We start from the raw sequence: 26,079 nt of genomic DNA on the forward strand, positions 1-26,079 counted from the left end.
ATTTCAACTCGTTTGTAAAAAAAAAAAAAAAAAAAAAGAAAGAATTTTTAAAAACAGAAGTTTGATTGTTTTGGGTTGTAACAGTATGGGTGTGTCAAAAAAAAAAACTCCAAAAAGGTCATGAGATGAGTGCTCAGATCGCATGACTGGGATTTTTTTCAGATATCCTTTTTGTGTGAACGCCTGGAGACGGTGGCATGTGTTTCCAGAGATGTGAACTGTAATTATACCAAACGGCAACAAGAGCTGTGTTTGTTGTTACGGTGCGAACACAAACGGTGACCGGTGGTTTGGTTCAGCAGAAACATGTCGGTGGAACACCAGCGGAACGTGCTTTGGAAGAACTTCCTGAAAGAAAACCTTCATTTTTCAAGAATATGTTCTTTAAAACATTCAGCAGTGATCTTGTCCTCACCGATCCACGTCCTGCGAGCTAATACACCTTCATCGTAACTGTTCACCTGACTGCGAGTCCTAATCATCAACCCCCCACCACCGTGCTTTATAATTATTGTAGAACTGTGAAGTTTCCACTTGTTAAAAATGTGGCATATTTGCACCCATTTATTCTGCAGCAGTTTGAAATCTTTCTTCCTAAACCTTTAATTTTATTGTTTTTGTCTTTTTTACATGAAGTTTGTTTTTTAATCAACAAATTTTAGTCCCATTTAACATCAGATGAATCCAGAAAACATGAAACCCGTCTTACTTTCTTCTTCCTTACTTACCAAGACCACTTTGGTGCTTTTATTCTGAAAGGATCCACGCTATAAAGTCAAGTACAAATCCCTCATTTTAAAGGTTTAATATAGAATATGTTGTGTTAGCTGATCTATATCGTAAAGCTGAGTCACATCAGCAGAAGCTGGTAAACTGCTTTAGCTGAAATGTACAACGTGTGATAGCACTTGTTCAGAATATTAAAAAATATATAGGCAGCTGTTTTGGAAAAAAAAAAACTTTTTAACGAATTTAACCAGAATTGAGCAATTTACTGAGAAACAAAACAAAGAACTGCTCAGGTGGGATTAGTCAAGTCGTAAACTTCATGAAACAACTTTCTGCCTGTGAATGTTTACGCGGCATATTTTATGTCTTTTTCTGTCACTTAAAAATGTTGGTGCAGCCTTCTTTTAAGAGACTGAAGCAACTTGAACTCCTCTCGGTTTAACAGGCCTGCAAGGTTTTGGTTTTTTTAACGTGTTGTAGCCTGGAAAGGTTTTGGGTTCTTGTTTTCAGCAATAAAATTAAAGACAAATTTAGAACTCAAACTGCTTTGTTTTCACACCAAAGAAATCTTAAATCACAGTTCCATCCATTTGCAATAGAAACAGGGCCAAATATTTAACTGATATAATAAAATATTAACTAAATAAGACGTATTACATTTGTTGGGGGGGGGGTTGGGAGACGAGCAAAAAGTCATATTTGAGATTAACATAAAAATGGGAAGTGACATAATTAAACTAGTAACTGCACAAACAGGACTGGTGGTGTTTGGATAAGACAAGTCCCGGCTCGATGAACACACAGACCAAAGAAAATTAGCCTCAAAAACAAACAATTAGAGCCTTTATTTGATCTTTTCTGACTGATAAGAAGAAACTTGAAACCTGTTGTCAGCGGTTGTAAATTTCACCAAATAAAAAGACAAGAAACGAAGATGCAAGAAGGGGCAAAAGGAGATTAGAGGAGGCAAAACTCTATGAAACGGACAGAAGACTCGTGTAGTGCTGAGAAAGTTCACAGTCGTTAATAAAAGACACCCAACGGTTTCTCACTCCGAGGGCTTTGAGATGAAATAAGAAGTTTGTGATTACAGCAGCCCATCACAGACTGACAACAGCAGACCCCTGTGTGATTTAATTCCTGGACTTATTATTCCGCAGATTTCTTGGAAAGTCACGGATTTACGTCAGAGAGCAGAAGCAGCTCCAGGAGCCTCCAGTCAGGACTCGTCCTGAGGTGGGGTGACAGGAATGTTTAAAGTCTGGAACAAAAAAAGGAAGCAAAGAGGAATGTTTGTACAGCATTAATCCATAACCAACTCCATTTTCTCTTTTTTTTAAAATTAATAACACACTGAGATGTCTGTAGTTTCTGTGTTCTGTACCGTCAGACAGAGCAGAGGCGTTTTCTTTAGAAGAGCCCGTTGACCTGCTCAGTCTCAGGGTCCAGGTCGATGTCGTAGAAACACGGTCGGGTGGGCAGACCGGGGATTGTAGGCATCTAAACACAGGGATCGACGAGAACAAAGCAGGTTCAAATAACCGGCGGCATCACTGAAAATGTTGCACAAGACAAATTCCAGCTGTGATGATAATGAAGCTTATGTACACACATTAATATCGGGTGGAAGAAAAAAAAAAAAAACACATTCAGAGAATACAGCTGAAACAGATGATTCATCAGCATTTTTCAGAAGCGTGTGCGTCTGTTAGCGAAATATCTCATGAACCACTGGGCAGGTTTTAATAAAACTCCCAGGAAGTAAAGCCTGGATCTATGTCTAGAACTGATTTACTGTTGGAGCCAACCCGATACAAGATGGCCGCCACAGCTAACTTAGCAAACACAAAAACGGCTACAGCTCAGTCAGTTTTACAGAAACTGAGCTAAAATTTGGTGTGGGAGTAGCTGAGACTGATCCCGAACTCATACTTCAAGGGCTAACAGATCACGTAAGTTCTTCATTTCAAACTTTGACATTACCTATTAGAGTTCGCTCTTTCTGCCTGTTAGCAAAAGATCTCATAAACCACAGAATGGATTTTAATGAAAATCCTTCTGAAATGTATCAACGGATGTACATCTACAACTGAATAACTTTTGGAGCCAGCCTGATTCAAGATGGCCACCACAGTTAATCAACCTTAACCAACAAAAAATGGTTACAACTCAGTAAATTTAACAGATATTTAGCTAAACTTTGATATAGTATTAGCCCAGAGTCTTCCTCATCACATACGTTGATCACTAACAGATCACACAAGATCTTGTTTTTCTACTTTAGCATACAAGGCAGCAAATTTCCGCACAATAGCCATGAAGTGTGTGTTTACATTGGAGCTAGCAATCCTGCTATTTACCGCAAAAAGACCAGTGCTGATTTCTGAATTATTTTGAGCGTAAAGTTCTTGAAAAAAGGATAAGACAAGAAAGTAAAGATGCGCACCCTGAGGTGTTGTCTTAATGGGTTGGTGCAAAGCACTAAAACGGTCCCACCCAAAACTAAAAAAGTCCCTACATAATAATAATAATAATAAAAAAAAGACCTGTTTGTTCAGTTCTTACCGTTCCAACTAATGGGAAGAGGAAACCAGCGCCCACACTGGCTCGGATGTCTCGAATCGGCAGGACAAAACCAGTGGGCACGCCTTTTTTGTCTGCCTCGTGAGAGAGAGACAAGTGTGTCTTGGCCATGCAGATCGGAAGGTTCCCAAAGCCCTGCAGGACAAGACGGGGAAAAAAAAGATCTTTTCATGAAGAATGCTCCATTCTCTGCTGATAGCCGGAGCAAACAAACAGGCATTACAGTCCACTGTGAAGCCTGCTGACCTGTTTGGTGTACAGCTCCACCTTGTGTTGGGCTTCAGGAAGAAGCTCGATGTCATCGGCTCCATAGATCTTCTGAGCGATTATCCGAATCTTGTCGGCAATATGAAGCTAAAGAGAAATTTGTTGAGAAATGCAACAAAGAAAAACAGCAGAGTGACTCTAATCCGGATCACAGTCGATACCTCTAAATCGTAGAGGAATTTGAAGTTGCTGGGGGCCTCGCTGGCCCGCTGGACAGCCTGACCGAGGGCCACGGCGCCAGCTCCCCCTTCAGCCCAATGGGAGCATCGGACAGCATCAAAAGCTCCAGCGTCTTTGGCCAGGCTGCAGAGCAGGTCCAGTTCGGCCTCGGTGTCTGTCCTGTCAGTCAGAACACACAGAACAGAAAACACATCAACAGAGTTTTTGTCAAATAGTTCAGTCTTTGTTTTATATGTTCTTTTAATCGAACTCTCACTTGAAAGCATTGACAGCCACCACCACCGGCACACCAAAGTGTTTCGCATTTTCTATCTGTTTCCTCAAGTTGCTGCAGCCGTTCTTCAGCAGCTCAAGGTTCTGCACGCGGACACAAAGACACTGTTAACCTTTCTTCTGCCGTACGCAGCTCAGGCACTAAAGAAGCTCAAACTCAAAGTGGAAAAACGATGGTTATGTTGGTTGTTTTTCGGCGTTACCTCCTCCACGTATTCCTTAGGCAGTGGCATCCCAGCAGTGACCTGAGCACGAGAAATGAAAGAGCAAACAGCTTTTAATGAACCCAACAAATCACTTGCCGTCAAAATTAATATGCGGAATAATTTCACTCATCTGAGAGCGGAGGGAAACTGTGAAGCGAACTCACCGTTGGTCCTCCGCCGTGCATCTTCAGGGCTCGAACCGTCGCCACCAGGACCACCACGTGGGGCCTCAGGCCGGAGTAGCGGCACTTAATGTTAAAGAACTTCTCCATGCCGATGTCAGCGCCGAAACCGGCCTCAGTCACTGAGGGACGCGACCCACAACGTTTGTGAGACTCGATTAGATTAGATTAGCAGCAGAATTGCAGTGAGCTCATTTGTGCGCTGCTCTTACCCACAAAGCCCTCGGGCCCAACCAGCTTCAAGGCGATTTTATCAGCCAGAATGGATGAGTTTCCATGAGCGATGTTGGCAAAAGGGCCGGCATGGACAAACACAGGCGTTCCCTGAGAATTTAGACGCCTCATATATAATAAAGACACAAGCTTCTTATCTGGTTTCATATCAGAGTGCTCTCAGTGTCACCCACCTCCAACGTCTGCATCAAGTTTGGCTTGATGGCGTCTTTCATCAGCACCGCCAGGGCTCCGCTCACGCCCTGCACAGGAAAGCATCCTTTTAGAGGGAGTTCAACAGACCTACAGACACAGGGTCACATCATGGGGGGGAGGCACTGACCAGGTCCTCGGTGGTGATCGGTTCTCCGCTGCGGCTGGTGGCTACCACCATCTTGGCCAGGCGCTGTCGCATGTCCTCCAGGCTGCTGGTGAGGGCGAGGACGGCCATGATCTCGCTCGCCACGGTGATGTCAAACTGGGCCTGCGGGGGGGGGAAACTGTGATCAACATCTGGACAGTGAAGTGGACCAAAAAGGAAACGGTTCTGTATCTTTTTAAGGAAACCCAGTACTTGCTGATTACAGGTCCAATCTGTGTGGGACTGAATCTTCTTAAATGTTGCAGAGATTCTATCCAGTCACATTATTAAACTAGAAAAAGTGATATTTGCTGAAGAAGCAGAAACTGAGCTGTTAAAGCTAAAAGAATACTAGCTAAAAGCAAGCGATAGCAGAACAGTAGCTAAAAGCTAAATGAAGCAGAACTGAAGCTAAAAACTAAAAAGGCAAAAGAGGACAAAAATAGAGCAAGTACGCCAAAGCGGATTTAAAGAGAAGTCAGAAAGTTGTGATACATGAATGGCTAAAACAACAAAAAGTGTGCAGAAGTAGTCAGACTGCAAAAACGTACAGAAAAATAGTGTGAATGCTGACTCAGCGTTATCACAACAGTCCCACCTCTCTTGTGTATCCCTTTTCAGTTGGCGACTGTCCAATGGTGATTTTCCTCAAAAATCGATCATTTGTGTCCAAAACTGCCATAAAAAAAACCACAATATATCAATTTTTTACATGAAGTCAAATTCAATAATCTCCAAACGATCTGACTGAGGAGCACAGCATTTCAGGAGCTCGTACCTCGCTGCCAGGTAACAGAACTTGGGTTGATGTCCAAGCGAACGAAGCGGGTGATATCCTCATCAGTCAGAGTGGAAGGATCGGTCTTCTCTATCCCCAGTTTCTAGACAAATAAGGGAACACTTAAAGATCAAAACAGCTCCGTGCAAGGAATTAAAATTTTAAAAAAAAAAGGGTCACTTGATCGCTTACTTTCAGTCTGTTGAGCTGGATCGGGGAGAGCGTCCTCTTTCCCCCACTGAGCGGGACCAGGCGATTAAACAGAGCCTGAGCGAGCCCGCAGGAGGAGAAAAGGTCAACCGTGACTGTTTGGCACTATGGTCGTTTCACGTCCCGCTCACAGAAGTGCGAACCCACCTTGTCAGATTGCGTGGCCTCGTGAAACATGCGAGCATCGATGGCAGCAGCCACCAAGTTGTTGGCAGCTGTGATGGCGTGAATGTCGCCGGTGAGATGGAGGTTAAACTACAGAGAAACGATAAGATGATTGACAAGAGGCACAAAAACCACTAAATGTTGTGATGGCAGAGTGGTACCTCTTCCATTGGAATGACTTGAGAATAGCCACCTCCTGCAGCACCACCTAGTGACAAGAAAGATAATTACAGATGGCACTATAACTACAATATGATGCACCCTCTTGTACCAATAGCTGGCATAAGAAGAAGAAGGCAGTATATAAAGCACAAAAGCAAGTATCAGTTAGAATATATTCGTCCAAAGCTCACCTTTAATGCCAAATGTGGGTCCCTGGGAAGGCTGGCGAACACAGGCGAACACGTTGAGCTTCATGTGGGCTCCCATGGCCTGAACCAGGCCGATCGTGGTGGTGCTCTTACCTTCACCCAGAGGAGTGGGTGTAATACTGCAGACAGGCGACGTTCAAGGAGAAAAATACAATTAAATAAGTCTTCGCCCGAGTCTGCAGGAATAGTTTTGATTGCTTTTTCAAACAGACGGTACGTACCCTGTGACCACTACGTATTTGCCGTCCGGCTGGGACTGCAGCCGCTTGACGATGCTCAGCTGCACCTTGGCCTTTGTTTTGCCGTACAGCTCCACCTCATCCGAAAGCAAGCCCACCTCCGTGGCCAGACGGTCGATGGGCTTGGGCACGCCGGAGCGAGAAATCACAATGTCGCTGTTGGCGTTACAAAGAAAATACAAAGAAGCTTTTCATCTGAGAATGAAGTTTCATTTAGATCATTTATTATGTTAAGCAAACAGTAAGGGATTCCTTGCGCAAGATGCTAAGTTTTGGCATTTAAACAAAAATACAGTAAATAAAAGCAAAGGCACAAACCTTGGCACAGGCTTCTGGAGGTTGAGTTTGGTGTAAGAAATGTCCCACTTCCCAGGCTGGTGGCTCTCCAGGAAACGTTTTGCACTCAACACTGTGTTCTAAACAAACAACAAACATTTAACCACTGGGTTTCCTTTTCTCACCATTGTAGGAAATCAACCTGATTTACAAATGAACCTCACCGCCATCAGCATGGCTACGGTCATGGGTCCCACTCCGCCCGGCACAGGGGTGATGAAGCCCGCCTGCTCCTTGGCCGAGGCAAAGTGGACGTCACCCACCACCCGCTTTCCGCTGGGCTTCGTCTCATCTGAAAGAACAACAATCCCCCCTGACTTCCACCGACTGGCTCACAACTTCCAACCACGCCGACCGAGGCGGGGCATTACCTGGAATGTGATTGATGCCACAGTCGATGACCACCGCTCCCTTCTTGATCCACTCTCCTTTCACCATCTCTGCTTTTCCAATACCGACAACCAGGATGTCTGCTTTACCCACCTGGACAAGAACAGAACAAGATAAAAGGAAATTATCCACAAGCAGGAGGTAAAAAAACAGCCACGAGATGGCAGCAAAGAGCTGATTTTCCAGCTTTGCCTTCATTAAGAGGAGCTTTAAGCAACAAGGCTAACATGTTACACAGATCCTGTTTACTCAAAATCTGTCTTTGTATGCAGGAATTCCTGTATCATCATTAGACCTGGGCTTTGAATACATAATTTAGAGAAGTATACTTCAAAATCAAGTCTTGAGATTAAAAAAAAAAACACGCTTTTACACAAATAGAAGATAAAACTCAAACTGTTTATAGTCTCCAAACAAACAAAAATAGTTAAAAATTTAGGTTTTACAACTGATTTAAGAGACTGTCTGCGATCCTGCAGGAGTTCAGACTTTGGAACCACATAAGCACGGAGATTTGTAACTTTAAACTCACAGAAAGTTCATTAACACAGTTTTGCGGATGGCAATCATAAAAGGATGTTGCCTTTTTGGGTCTGTGATCAAGTTTGGCTCATGGATTTATGTTCTTCATTTTATATTTTAGCACTACTATTCAAAGACTTCCTGGAAAAAAAGCAAAATGCATTGTAGAAACTACCACTGGAGGGCATTCCTCACATTAATCAGAATGTCAAAACTTTAATTTAGTTAGATTTTCTTCTGCAAAGAAACATGACAGATAAAGAATAGTTTTTTTCCAAGCTCTGCATTATTGTAAAACATGAAATGGCTAAATGATTATAATGACGTATGTACCTCTCCAGCAAGATCTGCAGTTTTAGAGTGGCATGTGGTCACTGTCGCATGGCTCCACAGCAGCAGGTCATGCATCGGGGCGCCAACAATCTTACTGCGACCGATCACGACCGCCCTCTTCCCGGCCACAGTTACACCTGCGGAGAGGCAGCCAGTGCGTCAAACAGACCATATCCTCAGGTGTCCTCGCAGTCCGTATGGGTTCACAGCTTCCACCGCAGCGTTCACCTGTCTGTCTGATCAGCTCCATGCAGCCGTTTGGTGTGCAGGGGATGAAGCAGTCACCCAGATCCCCACGAGACAGCTTCCCTGCATTGATGCTGGTCAGTCTGCAATAAGATAATAAGATCAGACCCTACCCCTTAAAAAGTAAAATGTCCCTATCACATACCAAAAACAAAGCTTCAGAGTTATCACAGTAATTACATTTACGTGGGTTCTTACCCGTCGACGTCTTTCTCCTGTGCCACAGAATTCGTGACCTTCTCTGTGTTGATCTTGTGGACTGAGTCTAAAGGCAGCTGCACGATGAGGCCGTGGACAGAGGAGTTCTCGTTCACCTCTTTGATACTGTGAAGAACCTACAAACACAGAAACAGCCCTCACAATCTGCGCCTCGTTGTGCAAACGTTGGGTCATCGTTTACGCCACTGTTTTTTTATGGTCCCGTATATTTTTGGGACCTACTTCTGGATACTTAGTGATATTTTAGGCATTCATATATCGAAACGACACTGTATTTTTACAGAAATGCTATTTTTCTAATCATATTTTGTCATTTACTGAGTAATCAACACTTTATTTTTTGGTTAGTGGCAGAAAACAACTTATTATTGTTTATAATTATAATTAAGTATTATAATAGTCTTAAAACACCAGAGAGTACATCCAGGCTGAACTAATGTTTCTAATCAAATCTCACCTCTTCTTCTGTTGCCGTCTTTGGGAGCCTCATGTGGGTTGCATTTATCCCAATCTGCAACAGATATAAGTGATTCAAACGCTGCAGAGTAGAAGTGTAACATTCTCATCAACAGGAAATAATGTGGATTACCTCTGCTGCTGCTTTCAGCTTCATGCTGATGTACAGGTTTGAATCTTCACGGTCTCCGACCTGCAAGAACAGAAAGTAGCAACTCATTGGTCACATGAAGGAACCGGCCCTCTGTCACACAGAGACAGAGCTCACAGAAGTGTGCCGATCCGTTTAAAAACATTGCCACGTTCTCCATGCATGCACACAATAACAGAATACCAAGACAACAAAAAAAATAAAAACTTTAACTTACCTGTAAAACCACCAGGCCGGGCCTGAAGTTTGGATCCTTGAGTTTCATCTGCTCCACATCCTTCTTCAGGCGCTCCCTCACCTGCCTGAGAAAACAAGACAAGTGTTTTTTTTTATCTTTGTGCAGAAACACTTGAGTTGTTTATGCAACATTACAATAGAGCTGTGTAGGACATTAAAAACCCAACCCTTTTATAAGTCCTACAAATGGTTACAGATTTTCCAACCAGATGGTTGCCATCTTGTTTAAAAACTGGTAATCATTCTCCACAAGCCGTCCCCTAAACCTCGGGTTCGACATGCAACAAGCAGAGAGACACTTGAGAGGAACAGTCTTATCTTTGGCCACTGTCTTCCCTTTATCTTTATTTGTTTCATGGGCTGAAACCTGGGACACTTTCCAAAGAGACGATAATAGCTGAAAGGTTAGTTGAGGTCAATTGAGCAAATCAAAGCCTAAATAAAGTGGACTTTAGTTTATGTTGATTCAAATCTATTGTAAAATCTTTTGTGTTTGTTCAAGCAAGCTAAACCGTGTTTGTTTTTTGTTTTAATCATATTTGTGCCCGTGTCTGTGTTTGTGGGTTTGTCTATTAGCAAAATATCTCCAGAACCACTGGACAGTTTTTAATGAAACTTTCAGGAAATAATCACTGGATGTCCATCTATAAAAGAATTATATATGGAGCCAACTCTATTCAAGATTGCATGTGATTTTTTTTAATAAAACTTGAGCTTTAACCGTTGGAGTCAACTCTGTTTGTCTGTTAGCAAAACATCTTATGGACCACAAGCAGAATTTTAAGGAAGGTTTCAGAAAGTAATCATTTGCTATACATCTACAACCATTTACCTTCAAGAGCCAATCCAATTCAAGATGGCTGCCGCTGCTAATCAATCTTAGCGAACACAAAGATCGCTACAGCTCAGCCAGTTTAACAGACATTGAGGTAAAACTTAAAGTGGCAGTAGCTGAGAGTCATCCACAACACATGCTCTGAGTACGACATCCTGCATGAAATTAATTTTAAGGTTTGACCAAAACAGAAACAACATTGTCATTTATGAATATAAGATGAGCTTAGTTTAGAGTCCAAAATAGGAACGAAATAGACTGCATAATCCTGCAAAATTTCTGTGCCTTGCTTTATTTTTATAGACCTCTCAATGAAAGCAGTCTTGGCTTTTGCTAAGGTTTAGATCGTAGATGCCTCTACTCAAAGGACAGCAGGAGATCTGTGGAGACTCTCCAGTCTTGTAATTTGACTAATGAGTGAGGTGAGGGGCAGGAAACTGAATGCAGATTGTCTTGTGACAGGCACGTGCAGCTAAATGTCCTTCATGCTGATGCAGAGGAAAAAAAGATCAATTTAGAGCTCTGAAGTTTTGGTCACAATCAACCTTTGGATTGCACAGTTCGCAGATTGAGCTTTTATTTACACTACTGAAGGTTTGGAGTTTGATGAACACTGTTCCGCCAGCTCCTTCACTTGTGGACCAATGGGACAAAGTTCAAATCACACCATGACCACAGATCTTGCATAATGCTGCAAAAATGTACTCACTTAATGGGCAGGTCTCACCAGTTACAGCCAAATTACAAATATCTTTGTCATAATTAGGTATAACTATATTTGATGCATTAACTGTACAGAATCAAAAACAGAACTGAACTTATTCTCGAGGATTGCAACACGCAAAACATATTTAAAGTTTTAAATCATTTTAAACTGCCTGGATGTGCAAACCCAGTTCATTAGAAAGACTCAAAAAGGTCAGACAATGCTAACAACTGTACTGAGACTCGTGGTATTAACTGTAGCTGCTGAGTTAGCCAAAAGTTTAGTGAACTTGCACCAAACACTAAAAGTCTGTGCATTCCTAAACATGCTAGATCAAATCTGATACTTACGCTGAAACCTCTTTCCCGCTTATGAGCTGAGCTGGCATTATCGGTCTGAAATTCAGCGCCTCAATATGATGGTGACTGCTGCACACTCACTCACAAGAAGAGAAGCGTGTCTGCAAAGAAACTACTTTACCAAAGTTACTTAGGAAGCGCTTCTCGATTGCAACGCAGCGTGCATTCACGAAAACGAGACCAACGCTGGAAAATGAGCGTAAAACTTTCGAGAATAGCTTCCATCGCAGAACGCAGCAGGCTAGCCAATGAGCGTTGACGATACAATAAGGTGCAAATGGGCAAAGTGTCAACTCTTACAGCCAATCAGATTTATGACATCTGTACTGTTGACCAATAGCGTTCTTTGTTGTTTTCGCCAACCCACCCTAGAATGGGCGTAGTTTAATGAGCTCAGTTCCGGTCTTGTACGAAATTATTTTGCTCTTTTGTGTATTGACATAATATAAGTATATATTATATACTTATACTATACTAGTATATTATAATATACTTATATTATGTCTATGGCAGAAGCGCCGTGAAAATGGTCGGAACTGCAGTGCGCGTTCCCGACGCACGGGGGACACATTTTCATGTGGGACAGAATTTCGTACAAGACCGGAAAGAACCAGCAGGAGGCAGCAGCGCATTTCCATATCGTTTACACGCAAAAAACGTCAGAAATGCTACTCTGTGTTTATGTAGGCCAAGTTGGGACGTGCCAGCGAGATTGTTTTGGATCCTCCAGAGCCGCCACTGTTCGAACCCAGTTCGAAAGTTCGTGAAACTACGATTCATCACGTCTTATTTATCGAGCCTTAAGTCCGACGTAAGTCATGAAGAAATACGGAGCGCTATGGAGAATAGATTCAGTAGTGTTTTGAACGACCCCTCGCGATTTTCAAACACCGAGAACAACATCCACAACGAAAGGTAAGTTCATTTAAGGAGCTAATCTATCGAGGGAATCGATTTTTTTACCAAGTACTGTTCATTAGATGACGTGTTTGTTTACGTCTGTGCTAATCTTGCCGAGATGATCGAGTCCAAACCCACTGAATCAGGAACACTTAGCTGCAAACTATCCATGTCTAAACCTCGGTTGATTATATGCATCTATCTCCAGATCCAAGACTCTGTTTGAGGAGATCCGTGCCTCCATAAACAACAACGACGAAGAGGACCGCTCCTTCTGGAGGCCTGTGCTTCCATGGGGGGGCGTCTTCACCATCAAGGCAGGGCGGAAGGCCATATCATGCATCCCCCTGTACGTGGAAGTCCAGCTGAAAAACACGTGCACCATCGACGGCTTCCTCATGATCCTGTACGTGATCCTGCGGGACAACCAGGGCTTCCACAGGGAGCTGGCTGTCTTCCTGGGCAAACAGTTCGTGGAGCATTTCCTCTACCTGATGGACTCCTGTGAGTACACCACGGTGAAGATGCTGTGGATCTGGAACAGGATGTCCAAGAGGCAGTACCGCTCTGAGATCCACCGGGCGGCCCTGGAGATAGACCTGTTTGGGAATGAGCATGAGAATTTCACGGAAAACCTGGAGAACCTCATGTCTACCACTCAAGAGAGCATGTGCACCAACGGTGGCTGTCCAGGCCGCTTTCAGAACTTCAGGAAAACCACCATCAACATCAGGTAGGATGCTCACAGGTTAAACTTCTCCCTGTGGAGTGGGTCAAATCCTTAGTATAGAAGACTGTTGGTCACATTTCTCTGACATCTTGTACTTTTTCTTCAGCCCTCCTCATGAGCTTCCTCACAAAGACCCGATTCAGTCTGCCGTGGATGAGTTTTTCAGCCCCAAGATCCAGCTCTGCACAGAACAAGGGTGAGTCTCTGCAAGGTTGTTCACTTTGTGTCTTTTGTTTTGTCTTAACAAGATGGGGGCCTCTGTAGCTAGGTGGTCTGCGCCGCGGTCTTCTGATCCTGAGGCTGCGGGTTTGAGCCTGGTGTTGTATCAGGAAGGGCATCCAAAAGGGAGCAGCCAAAAAAAAAAAAAAATGACGACAACAGTTTATCCAAACGAGCTAAATGTCTTCCTAACAGGTGCAACGGCTTAAGGGAGTTTTCTCAGAGGCTTTTCTGCCACGGCCCCCCACCTTTTGTTATCCTCAACATGCAGCAGTGGAGGTCAGAGGACCTGTCCTATGTCCCTTACCATCTGGCTCTTTGTCAGCACAGGTATGACACTTCCACAATGTGGTCCCATTGGTCCGTTAGGTGGTACGGTATATTTGAAAAGTAATACGTAATAAGGCTGGCTTTTACCCACTCTGCACTTCCTGATGTAGTTGTAAAATGTAGATTATTGGCTAATAGTGTGCTATTACTTCTTTTAGAAAGTTTTGTTTGTAACTAATATTTCCAATAATAACAAGCAGTTCTAACAGGGTCTTGAAATCATGAACTGTCCAGTTTTGACTCCACAACCGTTGAATAGTTTAATCATGAAGCATATTCAAAACAACAGCAAATAAAAAAAGTGCTTCATGTTTAAAAAGCGAAGGGCGAAGTAGGAAAAAAGAGGCAGCACAAGGACAATAAGATCTGTAAACCTCAAAAGCGCCTGATAATTAGGATACAAAGCGTTAAACATAAATGATGTAGAAATGCTTTTTATTAATACTTAGTAATGTTAGTAAGATTTCATTTAATTATTGTGGCGCTTTGTTTTTCTTTTCATGTTATTGGAGGCCCAGTCTGTCAATCATTAGTGTTTGGGCGGGTTTTCCTGTTGTCCAGCTGTAGACCACGCCCCCTCCAGCCTAATCCATGTCATAAAGCTAACCTTTTCTTAACAGGAACAAAGCTGTAACTTCAAAATGGTTATAGATTTTTTTTTGTTTTTGTTTTCTGCAGATACTTACTAGAGGGCGCCACACTCTTCAACAAGCAGGAGCATCACTACTCTGCAGCCTTCCAGATAGATGGCTGCTGGATGCACTACGACGGTCTGAGAAGTGATAATCTGATCCTGCTGAACAAACCACCGGAGCTCCTGCTGCTCTCCTCTCTGGTGTACGTCCGTGCGTCTGATAAATGATGAACACTTGCCACGGATGGACCAGAAGTCACACCAAACCCGTTGGGATGCTTTAAATGCTTCCATCTTCCTTTTTTTCCAGACATAATTCCTATTACTGGCATTACATTTGTTTAATGTTTATTTTCTTGTTTTGTTGTTAATATTTATAATAATCGATGCCCTGAGTCTGTCTTAGTCAGTCGCTGTAAGACTGAATCACGCGTTTCCTTTCACCTGGATGCTTGCTGAAAGTAAACTCTGAGAATTACTTCTATTATGGGGCTTGCTTGGAATCCAAGAATACGATGGACTATAATAGTTCTGGGTTGATATACACAAATAGTAATATAATTCAGCCTCAAATATCAAATAGTTTTGTAGTTATTTTGTACGGTGGCCGACAGGTGGAGACAGCTAAACAGGCTGTGAACACGTGAATGATGTCAACTCCAAAACACAGAAAAACGCTGCCACCACAGAAAATAGACTGAAGCAAAAACATACAACCAGCAAAACGGACGCAAAGAAAAAATGCGGCAGGTACCAAAAACCTCAGAAACACCTTTTAGAACACCAGCAAGTAAGAAACGCTGCAAACTAACTCCACAAAACTCCACATTCGATATTTGAGTTCCGTGGATTCAGTGGCGTCTTCCCGCAGTTTGACCCGGTGCTGGCAGTGAGATGTGGGTCAGTCCACCTCCGTGTCTCCCTCCTCCTAAACATGATGGTTCGTTTAGGGACCGTCAACAAATTACTGAACCAATGACAATTGGAAAAACAAAAACTAAATACCCTCCAAGTCGTAAACTTCTGACCAAAAGTTAAATTGAATTGTTTCACTAGAATGGACAAATAAGACTCATCCAACTGTACTGGATTTTAAAGCATTTTTATGTTTTTTTTATTAATAATTTTATGAAAAGTAATGGGGTTTTTTTCTCATTAGCCTCCATGTCTTTAGACCAGGTGATGAGAAATTTATGTCGAGTTATTTCGTTAGGTGGATGTGTCTTATTTGTCTAATGAGGCAATTCAGCGTTAACTCTTGGTCAGAAGTTCACAACATGGAGGTTATTTAATTTTTTGTTACTAGTCTCTTCGGTTTGGTAATATGTTGATGGTCCTGAAGCGAACCCTCATGTTTAGGAGATGCGCTGACTGAAACCTCCAATGACATATAAGTCATTGGAAACCTCACTGCCAGGACCGCTTCAAACAGCAGGAAGACGCCTCTGAATCCAACCTGGAGTCCTCCTAGTGGTCTGGTGCACTTCAGTTTTGTGGTTTGAGTTTGCAGCATTTCTTACTTGCTGCTGTTTTTTTTTTTCCCTTTGCATTCGTTTTCCTGGTTGTATGTTTTTGCGTTTGCCCATTTTCTCTGATTGGTGCGTTTTTCTGTTGCATTTGTTTTTTGTGTTCGAGTGTTTTGGAGTTTGCATCTTTCACGTGTTTGCACCTGTCGGCCACTGTAGTTTTATCCCACAGTCTCTTTGTAAACCTTAAAAAAAGAATTAAATGTTTTGGCAGTGGTTGCTAAACAAAAGGTGGATATACGTTATAGTAGCAATGTATAATGGCTGTTAGGAGTCTAAACTCATCATTTCCAGCAAAACCATGTTTACATTATGCATATCAGCCCTACTGTAAAAATCTATCTGGTGCTCTATTTACACTGTGGTCTGAGGGAAATACTAGAACAGGGTCAGAGTCCAAGTAAGGCTGACATCTTATTGAAGCTGAAGCCTTTTTTTTTACATAGTGTGAATGTTAAAATACCAAGTTCTTAAGTTATTTTGAAATGTTTTAGGCAGAGTGAAATTTATATTTTCTCATTCTAAAAGCTTAAATGTGACCATTTAGCTTTTGTCCATGCTGAGAAACACGGAGCTCAGCCTTCATCTTCTTTTGTAAAAAAAAAAAAAGTTTTTAACTCTCACAAGAATTCCTGTTATCACACGGTGCCTCTGCCAAGGAAAGCTTCTAAAAGTCTGTCTTGTTGATTGTTAAACTTTAGAGATAAATCTTTTTTCTGCTGACTTTGTCTTAAAATATAAATATTTTTTGAACACATCTGTCTGGATTCTTTTATTTGAACTAAAGAACTAGCATTTCTCGAAGGAATGCATGTTCTAGTGCTCAGAGAATCGTTTGAGGATGACTCTCAGCTACTACCACACCAAATTTCAGCTAAAATTTCAAAAAATTAGCTAAAGCCACTTTTCATGTTTGCTATGGTGGCGTATCTGTTAATGGGATTGACTCCAAAAGATCATCAGTTGTCTTTTCTGAATATTTCTTTGAGATCTGTTCATTGGTTCCTTAGATATTTTGCTAACAGATGAGAGAAAAACATTGTCGCCTCCTGCAGTGGGTGCTGATGAGTAAGAAGAGACATAAGAGCAGATGTTACCTTTTAAGGCAGGCCTTTTATTTTAAACTGGGTACAACTGCACCACACAAACTGACAAAAAGAAAAAAAGATGTAAAATGTCTTCAGTCAAACGTGATAAAATGTGAAAAGCTACAGGTTTTATGTCATGTTATCTTGTACTTCCAGCATTAATCCACAGGATATAAATATCGACTCTCATCGACTTAAGTCCACACACACACACGATGGGGGAAATGTAAAAGAAGCAGAGTGGTCGTTTTGGCTAAACACTGACATCAGTTTCACAGGAGTTTTCTCTCGGACACAAACAGAAGAGCGGCAGCCAAAATGCAGACCAGGCCGTCGGGTCGTCCACCTGCTTCATTTTGTACAAGCACTTTGGTGAGAGTGGTGGCAAAAAACACGACGTTAGTTAGGCCTTAACAAAGAAATGCATACAAACTCCCTTCTTTTTGCAGATTCACATTTGCAGATTTCCCTCCGAAACACTCTGTAGTAACGGCGAGCGTATGATCACAACAAAAGACGTCAGTCGACGCTAGATGAGTCATGGCGGCAGCTCTCAGTTACATCTGTGTGATTTTGTGCCGTGCTAAAGTGAACAACAAAACGGATTACATAAAAGACAAAAACAGAAATTTGGTTACAGAACATGGAAAAACAAATAAATACAAAAACCTTCATGTCAGTAAAAAAAATGACATTTGCAGGATTACAAACTTAATTTGCTTATACAATAAATTCAAATGAAAGTACTCAAAATGATGCAGGCATTTGGTAACAAACAGAAAAAAAAAGTGTCACAATCTGATCAATTTGCAAGGCAAATTGCATCTAACACAAAAGTGCAAAGCAGAAACAAAAGAAAGTAACAGATTATAATATGTAGTGTTTGAATGACCTCTGTCATAACAGTGGAAATATTTTTAATGAATTAAATGTGACCTAAATAAACACATTCCGTGTACAAATGAACCAGCGAGCACGACAAAATGACACCACAGAAGATGCCAAAGTAGGTTGAAGCGAGGTCGATGGTTCCATTAGACGGCCACTATTACCAGTCAACACGTGTGGGGGTTCGGTTACAGCAACATGAGATGCCTTGGCTTTTTAAAGAGACAAAACAAAAACATTAAATCCAAAAAAGACAAAACTGAAGTCTTATTGCATCATCTAAATGCTTAAATAACATATATACATCAAGGACAAAAGGTTTGGTAAGTGCAATGCAGAGCTTGGTTAAAGTTTCCAGAAAATGTGCAAACACTAAGCAACTCAAACTAGACGTGAAGATGAACAGTGACTCAGCAGGACACGCCACACCTAGCCTACTCCTAGCAGAGAACCCCTTGCTATTGCTGTGCGCAGCTTGACGTGTTGTCGAGCCCGAGGCTGCACCGTGACACCCTCAGCCAGCCCACACACACACCCGGGGGATGCACTCTTGATTTCTCTTTGAGGACAGGGGAACTCGGCCCGAGTTGGCTCGTGCGGCCCTTGGTGCTTCATCTTTTGACATCCGTAGTGACGACGTGGAAGAATGCGATGCTAAGACACCAGCAACAGAAATGAGAAAACATTTCCACCGAGGCACGGAAGGGAAGTTGATTCTACAACCAATGCTGGGCAAACAAACAAACAAAAAAAAAGAAAAAGGTTTTGGCACCTACCTTAAGTCTAAAGTACCTTAAACCTGAGCTACCAACCAAAACATGGCCACATGAGGGTGGTAGTTTTTGTGATGGGTTCACAAGCTAAAAGAGCAAGTGGGAAGAGGAAAGATAATTGAAAAAGACAAGAAAAAAAATTAGGCTAATCTCCGGGCTTATAAGAAGTAAGAGATTAGTTTGTCATTTTAGGACCACCTTTTTATTCTATTATTGCATGGTAAGGGCTATTTACGATTTTGTGCATTTAAATGCCCATAAAGCAACGAAATAATGTAGCGGAGACTAGACTGACTGTATTAAACGAAGCAACGCAGACAAACAGCTAAATCCTGAATCCTAAATATAGCACCAGTTAGTATTGTGGACAGACCAAAGGGTGACAAAAGGGACCGAGGTCAAGTTCAACCGTTATAAAGATTAGCAATTGCATGGCCTGACCTTAGAAGGACGTGAAGTTAGAAAACAGGAATTGTTTTTTAAATGGCTTTGAAGATGAAGCGGAGACGAATACAGAAGGAAAAACAAACGAACAAAAAAAAAAAAAACGGGTTAAATTCACCTCTAGGAATCACACTAGACACATTCACACACATTAGTGACCCAGTGCAGATAAACATTTACAGGCAAATGCACTAGAGGATATAGTCATATCTATATAGTTCATTTATACTATTTACACAAGAAAGGCAGCCCTTTGAGAAAATATAAAGTTTCTAACTTTGCTCTTTTTTGTGAAGCACTGATTTGGATGCAGAACTCTTTGCGGCACTGAGCTCGAGCATCAGTTCTGCACGCAGACATGTAACAAAACAAACAGTCCTATCTGACATGCATGTACCCCTCGGTTATACACACTACACAGCCAACACCACGTACTCTTACAAAGACACAAGCAAACTGCGATGTTCTACAACATTTGAACACATAAATTTGACTGCAGCAGAAAAATGTAAAAGAAAAAAAAAATTTAAGCTTTAAACCTAATGACAGAACAAAAAGACGTCTACTAACATAACAGAATTTTGAAACATTTCCCACAATCTTCTGTAACATGGCTCAAAGTCATAGTGGTCCAGCAGCAGAGAAGCAGACGTCTCTGCAACCTGCGCCAGCACCCATCCAAAAGTCTTCCACATTTATCTGCCTTATCTTAATGCTCTTCCTCATCTCTGCAGCCAGACTGCGGGCCCCTCTAAGCAGCCAGCCAGCTAGCCGTGCACATCCATCCACCCAGCTTACAGGCGTGCAGTTAAGCTCGTCTACGCCTGGAGAATGAATGCAGGGAAAGAGGAGCAGACAACAAAAAAGAAAAGTCTTTGTGTCTAAGGTTGTTTTACTGGGTCCTAGCTGGCTGAGCCAAGGGTCAAAGGGCAGTCAGACCAAAGTTACAACGACAGTACATCATGCCGCTCGAGTCCAACCAGCTGTCTGAGATGGGGTCATAGCGCTGCACGGTGTTGAGATAGGATGACCCGGAGTGGCCTCCTACTACATAGAGGTAGTTGTCCACAATGGCAGAGCCCACACCTGAAAGAAATTACACAATTATTAAAAACACAGGCAGTATGTGATTTTTAAAAATCACCAATACCACAGTTTGTAAGAAGCTTACCAGTGCGAGGTTCGTTCATTGGCCGGCAGGCCGTCCACTGGTTCTGATGTGGATCATACCTCTCGATGCTGGACAGGTGGGACACGCCGTTGTGTCCGCCCACCACAAATATGAAGCCGAGCATGACGCCCACACCGAAGTTGATCCTCTTATCTGCCATGGGGGCTACCATTTCCCAGGCATCCTTGCTAGGGTCGTACCGCTCCACGCTGTAATGCAGATACAGCAAAAATCAGCAAACACACACACAAGCTGTTTTATCTTAACCAGATCTCTACTACATTATTCCAATACCTAATATGTAACACTGGCAGAAAATGTCCATTTCCACAATAAAACCAAGCTTTAATGAAGGTCACACTTAATTTCTACTTCCCATTTACTTTTACTGAACATATACTTTAACAACAAATCTGCAGCCAGTCCTGGACAGGTCAAAGGTCAGGTCTCAATATATAAGAAGTCTACAGAGAAACCTCTGCACTGTTTTATGAACTTTACCAATGAAGTTGTTTTTCCAGCTTTGTTAGCCACCACAATTACACAGCTAGGCATCTCTCTTATACTGTTTGTGATTGCTTTGTTCTGAATTTATGTATTACTGTACAGAATGAATGATCAGATTCTTTAACAGGACTGCATACAGGCAATATCCTTAAAGAGAATATAAAGGATGTGGCCAATTATGTAAACGCATTAATATAAAACATTCGTAGGATCTAATTTACTATAATTATATATAACTAAATTATTGGTAATGAAATAATTTCAAGCAGAAGATACTAAAGTCAGCTAATGATGACGCAATTACAAGTTATACCAAAGTTTCATGAAACACCGGCAATCTGGGACTGTTTTGTTGCACAAGCAAGGACATAAAAACCATGAGGGGAAAAGCAAAAAGGTCCCCAAAGATTCTCTGTCCAAACACATTCTCCTGAGAGATTTCGGGTGTCAGGGAGACAAGAAACTGAGATACAGCTCTCTGGTGACCCACAGGCAGGCATCCTCAAAATGAAGCGTCACTAAGAACTTCTGTTATGACTACAATTCACTTATTAACATGCATGTGACCATTTTCTCAGCAAGAGCTGATATCCTTCACCTGATTGCTAGTTCTATTAAAATTTTAATAAGACCCTGAGACAAAAAAAAGATCAGGTTAAGAGGTCTAAAACCCATCAATGAGATCCAAAAGCAAACCACAAGTCTATTTTCCTTCAACTATATTCATAATGGCTAATTATACTGTTGAGGAAATCTTTAAATTATTCAGCTCTTGCCTACCAGTTCATGATGACATATTTTAAATGTTTTTTGGGTGCAACATGTGCCTGAAGAGTTTAACCAATTATAATCACTCAGTGGTATTACCTGTTCATGTGTGCTGGGCCATAGCCTCCTATAGCATAGATCATGCCGTCCAGCACAGCAGTTGCAAAACAGCTGCGGGACTTCGTCATGGGAGCCACAGGTTGCCACTCCTTTAGCTTGGGGACATACTTCTCCACAGACTGCAGGTAGTACTGACCGTCGTAGCCGCCCAGCGCGTACAGTTCTCCCGCTAAGACCACCACCCCGAGCGTGCTGCGGCATTCTGCCATGCGCTCCACGGAGGACCACGTGTTGCTTTCGGGGTCCCAGCTCTCTACCGTGCTCTCGTGTCGCCGATAGCTAATGCCCTGTCTCATGTGCGTGGCAATGCCTCCCACCACATACACTTTGTTGTCCAGCACCGCCACGCCAAACTCGTAACGGGGAACACTAAGAGGGGCCAGTCCTATCCATGAATCTGTCTGAGGAAAATACATTTCCATGCTGAAAAAGAAAATGAAAGAAAAACATTATTATTATTATTATATTTCAACTGACATAAAAGTTTAAAAAGAATGCCTTCAGACAAGTACATGTGATAATCATTACCTTTCCAACGTTGCAAACAGTCCAGCCTTGCCTCCTACTGCGAGCAGCACCTTTGGGGCACACCTGGGCCGCGCTGACAGCACAGTCTGATAGGAAAGTCTGTGCTCAGGCATAAAATGATATTTGAGGGCCTCATTGAGCAGGTGCTTGCACGCGTGGTCATCTCGTATAAGGTGGTTGGCTTCGTATAGGCGAGTGAGGAATTTGACGCTGAGAAGTGGAAGGCGCACGCAATGCAACAACTGGGCGAGATGCTGCTGTCTCTCCGTCACGTCATATTTGATCCACGATTCCAGGGCATAAAATACAGTCTCCTCCGTGTCCACCTTGAGACAGTCATTAGACACAATTTCATCCAGCTCCGCTCTCGTCAGTTCAAAAAACTCCTCCGTCTGGCAGACCTCCTCAAAGTTCTCACAGATGAACTTAGTCGCAGCCAGGCACAGGTCATGACAGCCGTAAGTCTCTGCGAAGCGGGAAATACCTATACAGTTCCCAGCATCCAGCTGGCTCTCTAAGAAGGAACAGCACTCCTTAAGTACAAGCTTAACCTGGAGTAAATTAGCAGCAGGTAGCAAAGACTCAACCGTTTCCTGGGAGATAAACACCGTGCCAGTGTATGCATATTCTACGATGGCCTGGAAGAGAAACAGTAAAAGGCATCAGTAAACATTTTGACGGCTGATATTCAGAGCAGCTAGAGTCTGCTGGCTTGGAGGATTACCTTTAAGGCAGTCTCGTCAACACACTGGAACTCCACCTCAGAGGTCTCCTTTTCCGAAAGGTTACCGGTAAACATGGCCTTGAAGTAAGGACTGATGCTGGCCAGCACCACTTTGTGGGCATGGATCTTGGCGTCGCCCACGCGAAGGACGATGTCACACAGTTCATGATCCTGCCGCAAGAGCTGGAGGCCTTGCAGCAGCTGCTCTGAGTGAGGTCGTGTGAGACTTGCAAACATATAGGACTGGTCCTGCTGGTCCATCTAGGAACAGAAATCCAGACGTGAATGCGGAGTTTGTAATGTTTTCCCTGTAACAACTTAAACCCGAGGATGTTCCGCATAGAGAACGAGAATAAAAAGCAAAACCCATTAAAAAGTGAATACGGAAGAAGTGATGCAAATTTCAACAGGAAGGGTGACAGTTTCCGTGGGTCAGCTTTGTCACAGAAAGTTTCCATCCTGGTGTGAGGTACATATAGCAGGTCAGTGTCAGATGAACACACGTATCGAGCTAGGGTGTGTAAATGAGGAAGATCAGAAAGGTAATGAGGAGTACAACCACTGAGTGATTTGTAGGTGAAACTTGAAAAAAACAAAAACATAAACCCATCTATAATATTTCTCATCTTCCTAAGCAGGGACACAAATAAACACTAGTTGACTTCAAGCAAATGTGTACACATGTTGACCAGGAAGTGTGGCAGTAAGGGCTTAGATTTGTTGATTAATGACACGATCAACATGCTCAAGTTATGAGAGCAGTCAGAGACTCACTGATTAAAGAATGAACTAAAAATAAAGGTGATATGACTGCACACATTATCAAAACATAACGAGCAGCAGAATGCATTCAGGGTCGTTTTGAGCTGAAACAGCAGCGATTACAACGCATTTCTATAAGCAGTCTCTTTCTAGGCAAAGGTAAAGAAGCCTTATCCTTTAAATCCAATGCTAAAGCTGCTTAAAGTCAGCCAAACGTATGGGCTAGAAAGGGCAAATACTGCACAACTAAGTCCGGACGTGTTAAAATGCGTATTTTAACCTTCGCTAATGTCACAATAAAAACTTACGCGGTAATAATAAGGGCCCGGGTTGATTTTTGACCGGAGGACCGGGTCAGATCAGAATATGCTAGCTTTAATCCTGAGCAGACCCAGCTAACACAGTGAAAACCTGAAAACCCCCCTCCAGCAGCAGCAGCCTCGCTTTAGTTTTAGCGGACATGCTAATTTGCTCCGACTCATTTCCGAGAGCAGCAAAACACACGAGGTTTTATCTTTACATCGTTGCATTCACTGCAGGGTTAGCCGCTAAAAATAAACACGGCTCTTGCGCTAAGCTGCATCACTGATTGATATACAGTAACATGGCTGACAGGTACAAAACGTGACGTTTTAGCTAGCTTTCTGCAAACTAACATATCGGCAAAGTAAGGAAACCAAACCTGTAATTTGTGGTCCGTCAGATGCGCCAAACTATTGACCGACTGTGCAGCGGCGACGACTGAGAAGCCCGGGCGGCTATCAGCAAAACAACCGACTGCCAATCTGCCTAGCCACACAGCTAACGACGAGCTCCTATGATAATAACGAGCTACCAGGAAAAAAACACCCACTTCCGGTGTTTTCAAAATAAAACTCTAGTAATTACCAAAACATCGATCTCAGCTGTATTGTGTTGTTTACCTTAGCCAAATAAAATATGATAAATTTCTCATGTCTTGTGTCAAGCCTTTGATGGATTACCCCGCCACTGTTTATTAAAACATGATGACTTTCAGATAGCCCACTGTAAATAGTTTTAGACCTGACATTATGTTTTATCTTGTTAATTTTCTTCTTATTTTTCACAACACATTCCACAAAATACATTGCCATATTCATAAAAAGCTATTAATCACAATATTAATTAGTAAACATGAAGTTTATGTCTGTGATTCACATTTAATTATAAGATGTTTAATCTAAAATGGCATTTTATTGACAATAAACATAAAGCCCTTTATTTTGTCTATCAGATTTTAGTTGCCTTTGTCCATTTCACATAGTTATTTATCATTGCTATTATTATTATTATTGAAGCATACAGTATTAGTTACAACATTGCATATTAGAAATAAATACTATGTTGTAGAAAATTAATAGTACATCAGCCTTTTATTCATATTAAAAGGCTGTCATATATTTTTAAATGAATAAAGTTGCACACTTTAGATCACCATGTGTTTTTTAATTATTTTAATATTAATTTTAGCTTTAAGGATATATTTAAAATTATTGGACACCAGGCATTATGACATATTGCCATACCGAGACACAGAACACGGTAACAAGTTTTTTCATAAAACAGCTCAATTCCCATAGGTACTTGTAAGTACCCTTGTAAGTACCCTGATATACTATCATAAGTATCCTGTACGTACCCCTATAAGTATCCTGTAATTACCTTGTAAGAGTTGTATACATAAGCCTCTAAGTACTTTGTCATTATGCAGTATATACCCTTGTATGTACCACAATAAGTACTCACTATTTTTTATTCTCATGTTGGATCTACATCCCAAAAGCTTTCAAATATAAAGGTATGATGTTGTTAGTTTTAGTTAGTTTAGTTGTTTTAGTTAAAACGTTCTAGCACTGAATTTTGGCTATCTTTATGCTGGAATTGACATATTTTGCTTTGTGAATATTCATATAAATTGCTGAAATGTGATCAGGACATTTTACTGGGGCGCATGGCCAGGTAAAATGAATCAGGTAAAGCCTACGTTGGACATTTTTCTCTTCATTTCAGTTTTATTCAAATGGTACAATGAGACAAAAGAGACAGCAAATACACAAATGTAAAGAACAAGTAATTTGTTATAAATTACTTACTGTTTTGGCTTTAATAATTATAGCATGCAAATCTGATTGAGGGAAAAAAATCTAATTATAAACAAACTGCATGAAAGGTACCAAGAACAGTTTGTAAATCATCACCCTTTGTGCAACGCTCAAAGAAAAACACAACTATACGTACTTTTTATTATATATTTTTTAATTATTATTTTATTTGCAGTTACTGTTTTCCTGACTGCTCTTCATCCTTGCCGCAGCTCCGTGGTGAGGATGATGATGTTTCCGCCTCGAGGAGCTTGGAACTCGCGTCACCATGGAAGCGCTCAGTTTGCTACATGCATT

General features: G+C 41.9%; 3 protein-coding genes across 4 annotated transcripts; 1 reads left to right on the forward strand and 2 right to left on the reverse strand.

Moving 5' to 3' along the window:
- Window positions 1-1,544: 1,544 nt before the first annotated feature.
- On the reverse strand, window positions 1,545-11,723 carry mthfd1b (methylenetetrahydrofolate dehydrogenase (NADP+ dependent) 1b). Its single transcript, XM_017409637.3, has 28 exons — window positions 11,539-11,723; window positions 9,628-9,712; window positions 9,393-9,452; window positions 9,261-9,314; window positions 8,783-8,919; window positions 8,567-8,667; window positions 8,339-8,475; window positions 7,465-7,576; window positions 7,258-7,385; window positions 7,076-7,173; window positions 6,740-6,913; window positions 6,501-6,637; window positions 6,309-6,355; window positions 6,130-6,237; window positions 5,965-6,039; window positions 5,773-5,875; window positions 5,593-5,669; window positions 4,977-5,117; window positions 4,828-4,896; window positions 4,633-4,744; window positions 4,403-4,542; window positions 4,236-4,277; window positions 4,016-4,116; window positions 3,741-3,918; window positions 3,559-3,666; window positions 3,295-3,447; window positions 2,114-2,229; window positions 1,545-1,990 (listed from the first exon to the last, which is right to left on the reverse strand). The coding sequence occupies exons 1-27, from the start codon at window positions 11,574-11,576 to the stop codon at window positions 2,140-2,142; spliced, it is 2,805 nt and encodes a 934-aa protein (XP_017265126.1). The 5' UTR covers window positions 11,577-11,723; the 3' UTR covers window positions 1,545-1,990; window positions 2,114-2,139.
- Window positions 11,724-12,090: 367 nt separating this feature from the next.
- lg10h14orf28 (linkage group 10 C14orf28 homolog) lies at window positions 12,091-15,481 on the forward strand. Of its 2 annotated transcripts, XM_017410980.3 has the most exons (5): window positions 12,103-12,462; window positions 12,656-13,180; window positions 13,284-13,373; window positions 13,592-13,726; window positions 14,405-15,481. In XM_017410980.3, exons 1-5 carry the CDS (start codon window positions 12,386-12,388, stop codon window positions 14,586-14,588), a joined length of 1,011 nt encoding a protein of 336 aa, XP_017266469.1. In that variant the 5' UTR covers window positions 12,103-12,385; the 3' UTR covers window positions 14,589-15,481. The 2 variants fall into 2 exon arrangements, with proteins under 2 accessions (XP_017266477.1, XP_017266469.1); XM_017410988.3 differs by lacking the exon at window positions 13,592-13,726 and having other exon boundaries at window positions 12,091-12,462.
- Window positions 15,482-16,972: 1,491 nt separating this feature from the next.
- Window positions 16,973-24,484, reverse strand: LOC108232281 (kelch-like protein 28). Its single transcript, XM_017409950.3, has 6 exons — window positions 24,342-24,484; window positions 22,898-23,158; window positions 22,174-22,811; window positions 21,625-22,068; window positions 20,251-20,459; window positions 16,973-20,165 (listed from the first exon to the last, which is right to left on the reverse strand). Exons 2-6 carry the CDS (start codon window positions 23,156-23,158, stop codon window positions 20,002-20,004), a joined length of 1,716 nt encoding a protein of 571 aa, XP_017265439.1. The 5' UTR covers window positions 24,342-24,484; the 3' UTR covers window positions 16,973-20,001.
- Between the last annotated feature and the right edge of the window lie 1,595 nt (window positions 24,485-26,079).

This window comes from Kryptolebias marmoratus, linkage group LG10 (assembly GCF_001649575.2).
Source record: "Kryptolebias marmoratus isolate JLee-2015 linkage group LG10, ASM164957v2, whole genome shotgun sequence".
In the NCBI taxonomy this organism is placed as follows: Eukaryota; Metazoa; Chordata; class Actinopteri; order Cyprinodontiformes; family Rivulidae; genus Kryptolebias; species Kryptolebias marmoratus.

Bases quoted from the DNA above. Each gene is read 5' to 3' on its own strand.
- mthfd1b (XM_017409637.3), bottom strand. From the start codon at position 11,576: ATGCCAGCTCAGCTCATAAGCGGGAAAGAGGTTTCAGC. The intron at 8,920-9,260 runs GTGAGATTTGAT...CTGTGTTTGTAG, and splicing joins AGACGGCAACAGAAGAAGAG to GTTCTTCACAGTATCAAAGA. The intron at 4,745-4,827 runs GTGGGTGACACT...CTAAATTCTCAG, and splicing joins ACTTGATGCAGACGTTGGAG to GGAACGCCTGTGTTTGTCCA.
- LOC108232281 (XM_017409950.3), bottom strand. From the start codon at position 23,158: ATGGACCAGCAGGACCAGTCCTATATGTTTGCAAGTCTCACACGACCT. The intron at 20,460-21,624 runs GTAATACCACTG...TCTGCATTACAG, and splicing joins GGCCCAGCACACATGAACAG to CGTGGAGCGGTACGACCCTA. The intron at 20,166-20,250 runs GTAAGCTTCTTA...AATTTCTTTCAG, and splicing joins AATGAACGAACCTCGCACTG to GTGTGGGCTCTGCCATTGTG.
- lg10h14orf28 (XM_017410980.3), top strand. From the start codon at position 12,386: ATGGAGAATAGATTCAGTAGTGTTTTGAACGACCCCTCGCGATTTTCA. The intron at 12,463-12,655 runs GTAAGTTCATTT...ATCTATCTCCAG, and splicing joins AACAACATCCACAACGAAAG to ATCCAAGACTCTGTTTGAGG. The intron at 13,181-13,283 runs GTAGGATGCTCA...CTTTTTCTTCAG, and splicing joins AAAACCACCATCAACATCAG to CCCTCCTCATGAGCTTCCTC.